The following is a 13,434-nucleotide window of genomic DNA, read 5'->3' as shown; positions in this document are numbered from 1 at the left end:
AGCAAAGGCCTATCCCAGTAAATTCACATCATGTAGTCTTTCCAGAATGGTGAAGAATTCTAGGCTTTTGGATATGGGACTGAATTTATACTTTCAGTCTTCAAATTCCAGCTCCATATCCATGATGAAACAATGACACTTCTAAGTGTAACTAGTATATCGCACTGATTAACAACCCATGCTCTGAAGTCAGGATGCCTAGATTCAAGTTCCAGCTCCACTGTTTCCTAGTTATTGAACCTTGAGCTCATCACTCAGCCTCTCTGAGAGTGATCCTCTGCATCCGTAAAACGGGAACCATCGTCACGGAGGGCTGCCATAATGGTTAAAGGTGAGGATAAATGCAAGGTGTGGGACGGGCACACGGGGAACAGGCAGTAAATGCTGGTGATTCTCACCAGTCTTCAGAGGGGCAGTGCACGCGGAGGACCTGAGGACAGAGTACTTTGACCTCCCTGTCTTCTGCTCCCCGAGTCCGAGAGCAGACGGTTTTACGGCTCGAAAGAAGCTCTCTACAGAAATGAACGGTGGTTACCTTTATTTTCCCTGGCTGAGTCTCTTCAATAACCACATTGCTTGTGGGCCAAGTTAACACTCCAGGAAGGCGGCAAATCAAGGTCTTTGCTTTTTCGAAATGGTTAAGAGCTTCCAGAAATCTAAAGTCATAGTTATGAAGAAGACGGCATTAAAGGCATGATGCGAATTTTCATTCCCCACAACAAGGCACAGATTTCAAGATTAAGAGGCAAGAGTACATCTGATAAATCACCACACAGAAGACAATGTCGGGTCCTTAACTGCTGAGCCACAATAGGAACTCCTAAAGTAGATTCTTGTAGAGCAACAATTATGCTCTACTTCAGCTAAACAATCATATATAGAAAAATTGCTCTTAAACTTGACTCAAATAGGACATCTACAGTAAAAGCTCTCTGCTGAAAAATTTTTAAAGAGATCATGTATTCAAGACATCTTTCTTCCACTAAAAAGCAGCGCATTATTTTAACAGAACAAATATGTATGTAAACTCTTTTAACTATAAACATGAAATGTTCTAGTTCTGATTCATGGCTTTAAAAAAAATGTCAACAGATTCGCACAGTCCATTCAGTAAAAGATTACAAAATATTGCATCATTAAGTTATCCTAGTGTGCCTCTGCTTCCGACTGGAGAAAAAAGAGGGGTCCCTGCTCTCTCATCGTGCAACGACCTCCCCACTTAAGAACTCATTTTTGCCTTTGGGTAGAGAAGACCTCACCTACAGAAAAGCTAGACCACCATCCACCTTAAGACAGTCATAAACAGCAGGACATTAAACCAGAAACTGCACATTACAACGGCAAAAAACAGCTTATTAGACGCTGAACCCCAAAACTGTATTATTTTGAAATTAAAATTTAAACGCCTTCCAAAACGACAAATACTTCTTCATTTACCGTAACACCCACGATGTCACACATTTATGTTATTTTCCCAAATCTTGTGAATATCTGCATGGGACCACTGCATTAAACAGGTTATGTCCTAAATAACTTATAGCTAAACTCTGAAATTAATTTCATTTGTTATTATTATGAAAGTAACTAAACCCTCACTTCCCCTGTTTTTGTCTTTTTTTTTTTTTTTTTTGTCTTTTGTCTTTTGTTGTTGTTGTTGTTGCTATTTCTTGGGCCGCTCCCGCGCATATGGAGGTTCCCAGGCTAGGGGTTGAATCGGAGCTGTAGCCACCGGCCTACGCCAGAGCCACAGCAACGCGGGATCGAGCCGCATCTGCAACCTACACCACAGCTCACGGCAACGCTGGATCATTAACCCACTGAGCAAGGGCAGGGACCGAACCCGCAACCTCATGGTTCCTAGTCGGATCCGTTAACCACTGCGCCACGACGGGAACTCCTTCCCCTGTTTCTTAATAGAGCTGAGCTGCTCAGACAGTAGCTTTAGGAAGTAAGAGAACTTTCTTCGACATTTAAAGGTGTTCTTGGCTTCCTCCAAGACTAGATTCCCAAAATATACTCTAAACAATTAGATGAAAATTTAAGGATAATTAAGTTACTAATGATATTCAAACAGTCAACAATTCTTTCTTTTGGGGGGGGTGTGGGGGCCACACCTACAGCATATAAAACTTCCCAGGTCAGGGATTGAATCTGTGTCACAACAGTGACCCAAGCCACTGCAGTGACAACACAGGATCCTTAACCTGCTGTGCCAAAAGGGAACTCCCAACAATTATTTCTTTATAAAAGTAATCTACCATGTATGGGGTACGAGTGGCAGGAACAGGAAGGTTTCCGTTTGTTTTTAAAGCTCAATTCATAATCCTGTCCCCTAATGGTCATACAGCCATTTATTGAGCTAAGACATGAAACAATTAGAGAACAGCTACATAGTAAACTTGGCGTAAGGATTTCAACTATAGGTTTAGCAAAGAGATTTTTATTCCTAACTCATGATGTCTTTAAACATATATAAACTTCACAGTAAAACCATCCTCAAACAAGTTTTGAGGGGAAATAGGTATGTAACCAAAAAATCATACAATCAGACCTGTAAAGCACTACTTTTTTTTTTAATCAATTCAGTCAGCATTTATAAATAACATATACTAAAGGATAAAATATAAAGTCATTTGTGTCCAATTACTGTTATTGACTTCCTTCTTAGATTCAAAATTAGAAAGCACTCGGAACTGAGCTGACTGGCTTCACTTTAATAATTAATACTGAAAGGCCTGTCTTAAAAATAAGCACAATTATAACAGCGTGCCACAGGGAAGATACCAAAATAACTCGTGAAAGGAATCAACATCTCGGCGGGCTTTGCGGGAGTTAACCGACTGGATGGGGTTTCCACCGACCTGTTTTTCTTCAAGTACACTTTTCCGATCCCACAGTAGGCCAGGCAGTCCAGGCCCTCGTTAGGATAGTGCTCAATCATCCTCTTGAACTGGTTTTCAGCCTCAGATAATTCCTTCAGGAACAAGGACAGTGATCACTTACACAAAAAGAGCGATTCTCAACAGCCTTCACCTGAAGGTTCTTTTTGTTTGTTTTTTTCTTTTTCACCTGCAGCATATGGAAGTTCCCAGGCTAGGGGTCGAATCAGAGCTGCAGGTGCCAGCCCACACCAGAGCCACAGCAACCCCAGACCAGAGCTGCGTCTGTGACCTACACTGCAGCTCATGGCAACATCAGATCCTTAACCCATGGAGCGAGGCCAGGGATCAAACCCGCATCCTCATGGATACTAGTCGGGTTCGTTATCACTGAAACACAACGGGAACTCCATGACGGCTGATTCTTTGTGTGTAACATTAAAAACAATCATATATCCACAAATTTCTACAGCAAAATTACAACTTCTGCATTTCATTTTCTTAGGAGTTATATAAATTTGGACCATATGGATACTAAGAGACACAACCAAAATGATGTGGCTCCAGAATGAAAAGTTGGCACCAAACACAGACAACCAACCAAATGAGCATTCACCAACCCACGGGAAGGGCCCAGTGTGGGCTGGCTAACACTAAGAGGTGTGAATTCATGGTAAAAAGACTGATCTGGATACAAACACACCCTAACACATTTCCTAGTACATACTGCTCCCTTGGGATCATAGGAATTCCAATGATGTTGGCACAATGTTTGGTGACATAAGACAAATGTTATGTCTTAAAAATAACCTGTTAGTAAAAGCTTTACAGAACCTACATTTTCTTTCTTTCTTTCTTTTTTTGCCTCTTAGGGCCCAACCCACGGCATATTGAGGTTCCCAGACTAGCTGTCAAATTGGAACTGCAGCTGCCAGCCTACACCAGAACCACAGCAACATCAGATCCGAGCCGCATCTTCAACCTACACCACAGCTCATGGCAACACCGGATCCTTAACCCACTGAGCGAGGCCAGGGACCGAACCCACAACCTCATGGTTCCTAGTTGTATTCGTTTCCCGAGTCACAGCGGGGACTCCAGATTCTTTTGAATCTTCTCAACAGTGGAAACGTTCATGCTGAGGACAAACTCTGTTTTGGAAAAAATCCAAGACACTCAGCTCAAAGCAATATTAGTAATTCCACTGAGGGTAAAAAAAGAAACATTGATATAAAATGAAGTGTACAGAAGCTTTGAGGAGTTCCTGTCGTGGCGCAGTGGAAACGAATCCGACTAGGAACCATGAGGTTGCAGGTTCGATCCCTAGCCTTGCTCTGTGGATTAAGGATCTGGTGTTCCATGAGCTGTGGTGTAGCTTGCAGATGTGGCTTGGATCTGGCGTTGCTGTGGCTGTGGTGTAGGCCAGCAGTTACAGCTCCAATTAGACCCCTAGGCCTGGGAACCTCCATATGCCTCGGCTGCAGCCCTAAAAAGATAAAAACCAAAAACCAAAAAAAAAAAAAAGAAGCTTTGAGGCTGGTTCCAAAGCAGGCATTCCAAAAATGTTTCAACAGGTGCTGTTCTGGAGTAAAATACACTGCTTCAGGGGATACTCTGAATAAATGAAATTCTTTTAAATATGTCTAAGTTCTATCACACCCATTTGATTTTTTTTTTAAATCAGTCTCACTACTTCAAAGTAAATAAAAAATGTAATAAACTATGTCTTCAATTCTGATAAGGCACAACAGAGTAAAGTATTATTCCTCCGTCAAGAACAGAATTGAGATCATTCAGGCCCGTCTCCAACAATCTATGAGAAAAGAGAATTAGAGGGGCCCTAAAGAAAGACATTCATCTGTCACATCAAGTCCAAGGAAAGCAGGATGTCACAAGAAAAATGAACCACAGGTACTGTATGGAGCACTGAGAGAGGGGACATGAAAGACGAATAATTCTTTACCAGGTGGCAATTAGGGTTACACCTTCACACAGCCTAGGAAGCTTGAAGCTCAAGCTGGTAGAAAGGAGATATTGTTTATTCCTGAGGTAATTCTAGAACCATTTCAGTTTTTATCAAAAATGCAAAACCATGGAAAGCAAAGTATAAATCTGAGCAGTGCAGGTACATAAGCTTTCCAGGAGAGCCCTGAAGGACCCTGAGTAACGGAAACCACGTGTGCTCACACCCATATGTGTGTTATAAGAAGCCCACACTCCGGGAAATAATAAAATACCCAGGTACTTACTATCCAGAACTAAGAGATAATAACTTTAGCACTTTTACTTTTTTCTAATGTAAACATAAACCAAATTTTCTTTTCAAAAAAAAAATAACATAAATGTAGGCATTTCAGAAAAAAAATTATCAGGAAAGAATACAGATAGTGCTCACTAAGCTAACTGCAATAATCATTTCACGACATACCTAAGTCAAATCGTGCTGTACACTTTAAACCTATACACTTAGAGTGTTATATGTCAATTACATTTCAATAAAATTGGAAGAGAAGAAAAAAGTACCCAGAAGGAAATAAGCCAAAATGGGAAAACTATTTCAACAGGTCTTCTAAAATTAACAGTATATTTTAATGGTTTATTATCTACACATCTTACCTCAGGCTGTCCTATTCCAAGGAGTGAAATGGCAAGTCCATAGACTACCAAGACGTAGTTAATCATGGCCAGGTTCAATTGCTGTCAATAAAAGCACTCCAATTAAACATCTGAACATGATTCTGCCCAATCTGCCTCGTGCCGACCCGTTAACCACAACAGTAAAAGAAGTATAATAACATCTAATAATCACTAGGATTGGGATAAAGGCCAAAGAGAAACAGAAAATACACTTTGCAAAGACATGTAATTATACTGCCATCAAGTATTTAAAGCACAGAATCACTGTCTCAAGAGTTCCTCGAAGGCATGGTTGCTGACAGATGAGAAAACTGAGGTCAGATTCTTTTGTGTATAATGGATATTAGTAATAGACTAAGTTATTTGCCCTCTTGCAACCTTGCATAAACCACTAACCTAATTACCTTCTTTTTAGATAAGAAGATGTGACTAAAGTGAGTCCAAATCCTCGATTTAGTACTCTAATAAGAGAAGAAGCCAGGAGTTCTAAGGAACACCAAACTCTAATGCGAGGAGAGCCCAAACCTGGGTTGTATACTACGTGAAACCACAAAGGCTGAGTCAGAGCCTTATCTGCGTCTCACAACCTGGAGCAGATTCAGTCCATCTTCACAGGGTCTAAAATATACAATGAATCAAAGCCCTGGTTTTCTCTACACTCATCTGTAAGGCATTAGCATTGACCGACAAGGTACAGGAGGGGCAATTTAACCTTTATTTTTTGAGGATCTAAGCCATTGAGCAATTCTGTGAAGGCCTGTGCGGCACTGCGGCAGCGCTGCTCCAACAAAGCCGTGTAGCCATCCTGGATTAAGCTTCTCAGCATTTTCATTATATTAGCAAAATCCTGCAAAAAAGAAATTCTATTTCAGTAATCCAGAGTTATACATGTTTAGTCGAAAACTTATGATGCCAAAGTATAACTGGCCATAAAACATGTAAATACCCAAAGCTGCCCTCCATGCACTGTGCTCCTTCCTCAGCACAGCACCCTTAAAGTGGAAAATAAAAGGTACTGCTTCACCATCCGAATCCCAACACTTCCAGTGCTGCCCATGACAAGAAAGGGTGGTTCATTTTATACTACATGGTGTGAAGCCTTGCTCACTTTTCCAGACAAAACAGACAGTATCTGCAAGTTTTAAAAGCAGAGACAAAGAACACTGGCCATCATTTAAATGAGTGAATTATTTGGCTGAGACCAAAACAATCAAATAAGAACAAGCAATCAATTTGTTGGTCACTATCAGATTTTAACAACTGCCTCATGCCATGGATCAAACCTTAACTCTCTGCAAGAAATGGGTATTTCAATCTAATCCTGCCTAACATATACTTGAATATAACTAGATAAAATTATTGGGAAAGATATTATTAGGTTAAATGCAAAGCAAAGAGCATAAAGGAAAAAAAATGCTATAATGTACCCTGAAATAAAGTGAGAAAAAACTTCTGGTTTGAATATACATGTGCATACATTATTATGTGAAATTAAATTTTAGTTACATGGCAATAACTGTAAGACACAAAACGTTTCATAAAGACTGGCACGGCAAGCCTAGAGGTTACGCCTGATCTCCTCCCACCCTGCCATACACAGGTACACGCTCAAGGGAACAGGAAATGCAAGTAAGTGACACATCTCACTGTTCCTAAGGATCAGTGAGGATCCGAAAGCAGAACCCACTGCACAAAAGCACACAGGGAAAGCAGGCTGGCCACACAGTAATAAAAGTGCCTGTCGCTTCTTGTCCAATGAATCAAAGTTTAAGGGAACCTTCCCCCAGAATACACATGGCAAAGAGCAGCTCTCACATAAACTTGGTCTTTACTACACAGTATTTAAAAAGCTCCGTGACAGTGGGAAAATTAAAAAAAAAAAAAAGCTCCGTGACAGCCATATTTATGTTAAGACAGGAATTTTAACAGCTACAGAAATGATGGGCTAGTGCCTGCAACTACTAGTTTAATTGGCCTTGAAGGAACTGATTCCATTCTAATCTCTTTCATTCTAGGAAACAGATCATCTGCCGCAAGATCTGCATTGAAAGCTGCAGGAAAGCGGGCTGACTGGCACCACACATACCTTTCAGTCTTCAGCATGTGCAAGGGCCAACTAAACATGTGCTGAATGAACAAACCAAGGTTCAAAAATAACAGATCATTTTGATTTAAATGATCTTCTCATCTCTTTAAGTTCTTCATGGTTTTTAGAATCAGTCAGGTCAATAAAAATGACAATTTAAAAATCTCCAACCATTAGAAATTCTAAAATGCTAAAAGCATAAAATGCAACTAACTAGAAAGCTGTAGGAAAACGATTAAAAATGCTTGAAACATGCTACATTCCAGCAGCCCTTAGTAAGATTATCTGTCATACATACCTAAAGTAATTACTGAATTTTAAAATGACCTACATATTACATAAGCACTGTGTTCCATGCTAATACACACTTTGAGGGGTTAACTTTAAATCCAACATTTTATTTTAGAAGAAACAGAACTATATTTACATAAAGCACTGTACTGTCAAAGCAGACTTAGGAAACCCATTTAACCAAGAGAGATCTTTCCCTGGGAACACATCGTCTACAGGCATTCAATGATGGGATGGTGACTGGCTATCATTCTATAAATTCTAGAGTCCATCAAGACCTAGTTCTTGCAGCTCTCTTGCGGCACAGCAGGTTAAGGTTTCCAGTGCTGTCACTGTTGTGGCTCAGGTTGCTGCAATGGTGCAGGTTTGATCCCTGGCCCGGGAACTTTCAGGTGCTGTAGGGCGGCCAAAAATTCTATTTCCTCTTGACTTTTCTTTTTTTTTTTTTTTTTTTGCTTTTTAGGGCCACACTTGTAGCATATGGAGGTTCCCAGGCTAGGGGTCTAACCAGAGCTGTAGTCACTGGCCTACGCCACAGCCACAGTAACGCCAGATCCGAGCCGTGTCTGCAACCTACACCACAGCTCATGGCAACACCAGATCCTTAACCCACTGACCACGGCCAGGGATCGAACTTGCAACCTCATGGTTCCTAGTCAGATTCGTTTCCACTGCGCCACGATGGGAACTCCCTTGACTCCGTTCTTATAAGCTGGATTTTTCTAAGCGTTTGTCCATTTTGTGTGTATTTTCAGCTTTCTTGGTATAATGTTGTTCATAATAGTATTTTGCTATGGTATTTGTAATACTCAAGGGTCTATAGTAAGGCACCCTTCTTCATCCTTGTAATTGTTTTATTGTGTCTTCTCTTCCCCCTTTCTTAATCAGTCTCTGTCCTGGTGTGTAAATTTTACTTACATTGCCAAAGAATCAACTTTTAGTTTTGTGGAGCCTTCATTATGTGTTGTTCCATTTCATTATTTTCTATTTTGTTATCTCCTTCTCCTTTGGGGTTTCTTCCTAGCTCTGGGGATGAATGCTTCTTTAATTTAAATGTCTTTTGTTCTTTTAATACATGCATTTAGTTTGATAAATTTCCTTTAATCTTTTAGATGTACTCTTTCGCATTAAGATGTTTTCTTTTAGACTTACAACAAAACAGAGAGGGAGGTACAGAGATTTCCATCTACCCTCCTCCCCTCACATTCTTCTCAGAATTCTGTGTGTACGTGTGTGTGTGTGTGTGTATGCATGCATGTATGCATGTGTGTAGGCATATAAGTGTGTAGGTGTGTACATACGTGTGTCTATGTGTATGTGTGGGTGGGTGTGTGGCTTTTTATGTATGCGTCTGTGTGGGTAAGTATGTACGTGTATGTATATGTGTGTGAATGCTTTTTTAAACCAAGCATGAACCTACACTGACACATCGTCATCACCCAAAGTCCATAATTTACCATATGATCCACTCTTTGTTTTGTACATTCCATATGTCTGGACAAATATGTGACTATATCTATCATTTATATTATCACACAGAGGATTTTCAGAGCCCTAAAAATCTTCTGTGCTCTGCCTATTCCTCTCTTCCCCCTTAATGTAGATTTTTTCATTAATTACTAAATACCACAGAAAAATTTTATATAGCATTATCCGGTAAGTCAAAGAAGAAAAAGTTTGTTCTTTAATGGCTTATAGTAAGTGTAATAAAACCACAAGTGTTTAAACTTTTAAAAATTATTTAAATCTTAAAATAGTTAATAGTTAAAACTCTGGGAAGCAAAGGTTCCCAAATATTTACATCTTTAGGAAGATTTGCTTCTTCCTGCTAAATCTTTGGGAAGCAAACAATTCTGCAGGGTTAACCATTAGTTACATCTCTGGTTCACACAATTATCAAGTTAAAATTGAAATCAGTGATAGTTTGGAAGTTCTCTTGTGGCATAGCAGGTAAATGATCCAGCATGACCACAGGTATGGCACAGGCAGCAACTGTGGGAACTTCCCCATGCCATGGGTGGGGCAAAAATAAAAAAAGAATTAGGGGAGTTCCCATCGTGGCGCAGTGGTTAACGAATCCGACTAGGAACCATAAGGTTGCGGGTTCGGTCCCTGCCCTTGCTCAGTGGGTTAACAATCCGGCGTTGCTGTGAGCTGTGGTGTAGGTTGCAGACGCGGCTCGGATCCTGCGTTGCTGTGGCTCTGGCGTAGGCCGGTGACTACAGCTCCGATTCGACCCCTAGCCTGGGAACCTCCATATGCCGCGGGAGCGGCCCAAGAAATAGCAACAACAACAACAACAAAAGACAAAAAGGCAAAAAAAAAAAAAGAATTAAATCAGTGACAGTTTGGTTTCTTAGCAATCATTTACTAAATTATATGTCTATAACTAAAATTATCTTTAAAATAGTAGAGATGTAAATGATTAGACATAATTCTTGTGAAAAATGCTACGTTCAAAGACTTTGCTTTTCCATCAGCAAAACCTTTGCCTTTACCTGGTGTGCAGCTCTGGAAGATTTCGAAAACTGTTTCTCCAAGATGTTTTTCAAATCTACTGGTAAACTCCCTTGTGAATCAGAACTAAAAGAGAAAAGCACTGTTTTCAATTATTTTAAAATAAAACAATCCTGCTTGTATTAAAAAATTTATTATTTACTGAAGGTCATTTTAAACACTAAGTCAATGGAGACTCATAGTTCCTAAATAGGAATATTACCAAGATGCCAATTATCTTTAAATTACTCTCTAAATCCAATAAAAATTCCTGTGATAGTGGGGGAGAATAGATGAAATGATTTATAAAGACGATATGGAAGAATAGCTCTTGAGAAAAACAGAAGAAACGGGGGGGGGGGGGGGTTAATGCTGATTCCCAAACACTGTTATACATCTACAGTCACCAGTAACAACAAAGTCCTGAAACAAGACAGGTACCCAATAAACACTGTAACGATGCTCCAGCTCATGTGAAAATCGAATAATAATATATAACTGTTTCAAAAGGTCTGACCTCCGATGCTGGTGAAGCTTAGAAAGACTCAGGTACTCCAGGTGGTGTTTTCTGACACCACTTCTGACGCTAAAGGTGTAGGTTTTTGACACCAAGTACCAGTTACTTTTCCACACCAATCCTCCAACACCGAGTAGCCAACAATTCAATTCAATTTTGACACCAACTCTGGAGTTAATAATTCAGGCCCCGTGGGTTAAAGGCTCAGTCTCACAAGACTACCATCACCTGGGCAACAATGTGGCCCCCAGACTACACACCTCTGCCCTGCCAACTACAAATTCAGGGATTCCCGTGACCAACCCTTAGCTTCCCGAGCTCCCCAGGACGACGCAGAGAACCCAGGAAAGCTCTTTACTTACTGTCACAAGTTTGGATAAAGGAGGTAACTTGGGAGCTGCCCAACAGAAAAGAGGCACGGGAAGACGTGGGGAGGGGGGGCCCCGCTGGCTTTCTCGCTGTCCCAGAGTGCGCCACCTCCCCAGCGCTTCGATGTATTCACCAACCCAGAAGGTTCCCGAGCCCCTGTGTTTAGAGGTTCTTATAGAGGTTTCATTCACAGGCATGAGTGATTAAATTACTGGATTTAATTTATCTTAATTTCCAGTTTCCTTCCCTTCCCCAGAGATCAGGGGTAGGGGGCTGAAAGTTCCAACCCATCACACCCTTGGTCTTTCTGGGCAGCAGTTTCAACCCCAAAAGGAGGAGCCCAGCCTAGAGCCACTCTATCAGCATAAACTCAAGCAGGGAGGAAGGGGCTTGTTATGAATAACAAAGATGCTCTCCTCTCTCAGGAAATCCCAAAGGTCCTAGGAGCTCTGTGCCAGGAACTGGGGACAGAGGCCGAATACATATACATTTTTATTATACCACACCCTCTCACAGCTTAGTAGGACTGTGAACACGGCTCACTTTCCCAGGAAAATCTGGCAATATCTACTGAAGTTAAAATCACACATCCGGGGAGTTCCCGTCATGGCACGGCAGAAACAAATCCAACTAGGAACCATGAGGTTGCGGGTTCGATCCTTGGCCTCCATCTGTGGGCTAAGGACCCGGCGTTACCGTGAGCTGCAGTGTAGGTCACAGGCACAGCTTGGATCCTGCGTTGTTGTGGCATGGCACCGACCGGCAGCTGTAGCTCCAATTTGTCTCCTAGCCTTGGAACCTCCATATGCTGCAGATTTGGCCCTAAAAAGCAAAAAAAACAAAAAAAACCACATGTCCCCTCTGACAGCAATGGCACTCTAGAAATCTCTCCTTCACATAGATCTATACTATGAAATACCTTGCAGCCATGAAAATGAGGGATGTAGACCTCCATGGTCTGATATGGGAAAGTATTCAAGGCATTTGGAAAGAGAGAAAAGCAAGCTGAAGGACAGAATGGCTCTAACAACAATGAAGACGATAGTGCTGACAATAATGATAGGTCAAGTGTACTGAGAGCATTCACTGTGTTCCAGGGTGCTCAGTGTCTTACGGAGTTACCCCATTTAATCACTAAATAACTCATAAAGTAGACATAATCAAGAAGAGCATTCCGTTTGAAAACAAAGTATCAATAAATTTATCTTTAACAAAACAAGTTAAAATTTTAACTATGTATTCCAGAATGAGCATTTGATTTGGCTTCTTTTTGTGGTGAGGGGAGGGGGCTAAGAGGAAGACTCAGGACTTTTCTGAGTAACATAAAGTACTATAGCCTTGCTTTATATTTAGCTTTCATAGCAACATCAAAAACAGCACCCAACAAGGAATCAGCCTCAAGAAATGAAGAGAAAGCTAAACACCAGTTTAACTGTAGCAAAATTGGCTTTGCAGTTTCTCCAGCATTACTTTCACTGATTTCATGAATTTCTGTATCTGTGCTAAAATTTACAATTTCTCTTTGCAATCAATCTTTGTAGGTAATGGGGGATTAACTACAGTGGCAAGAGTTCCTAGCGGGGGGAATGTTTGATAGAACAGATTCTATTTTATTTTATTATTATTTTTTTTTGTCTTTTTAGGGCCACACCGCAGCAGCATATGGAGGTTCCCAGGCTAGGGCTCAAGTTGGAGCTGCAGCTGCCAGCCTATACCACAGCCACAGCGACGCAGGATCCGGGCCAAGTCTGTGACCTACACCACAGCTCAAGGCAATGCCAGGTCCTTAACCTACTGAGTGAGGCCAGGGATCGAACCTGGGTCCTCATGGATGCTAGTCAGATTCGTTTGCTGAGCCACGATGGAAACTCCTAGAACTAATTTTATAAGTGGTCAGTTCATCAGTAAATCCTTTCCTCTAATGGGATAATTACTCAATAGGGCTTCTGAATATACACATGTATCTATGTATTCGGTATATGCAGAGTAAGTTTCTAGGTGGTCAAGAAGCTGCTAACTGCAAGTTTCTAAAGGAAGGCACTACAGAAGGAATTGAGAGAGGTAAAATAAAGTGAACAGGGAGAATACTAAATTTTCACTTTATACTTCTCTGAATATTTTTTCTCTTATGAGCATGTATTTTAGATTTAATTTAAAAA

At 40.8% G+C, this 13,434-nt stretch overlaps 1 protein-coding gene across 1 annotated transcript in view; it reads right to left on the bottom strand.

The window, feature by feature from the left end:
- The window catches only part of TTC3 (tetratricopeptide repeat domain 3), a 126,297-nt gene that overhangs the window by 59,071 nt on the left and 53,792 nt on the right, over positions 1 to 13,434 (bottom strand). Inside the window, 5 exon segments of the mRNA XM_021070969.1 lie at positions 536 to 656; positions 2,862 to 2,974; positions 5,496 to 5,576; positions 6,229 to 6,363; positions 10,392 to 10,476. Coding sequence (XP_020926628.1) covers positions 536 to 656; positions 2,862 to 2,974; positions 5,496 to 5,576; positions 6,229 to 6,363; positions 10,392 to 10,476 — 535 coding nt within the window.

This window comes from Sus scrofa, chromosome 13 (genome assembly GCF_000003025.6).
Source record: "Sus scrofa isolate TJ Tabasco breed Duroc chromosome 13, Sscrofa11.1, whole genome shotgun sequence".
NCBI lineage: Eukaryota > Metazoa > Chordata > Mammalia > Artiodactyla > Suidae > Sus > Sus scrofa.
Note: the sequence above shows the minus strand (reverse complement) of the source record. Positions and strands in the feature narration are given on the sequence as shown.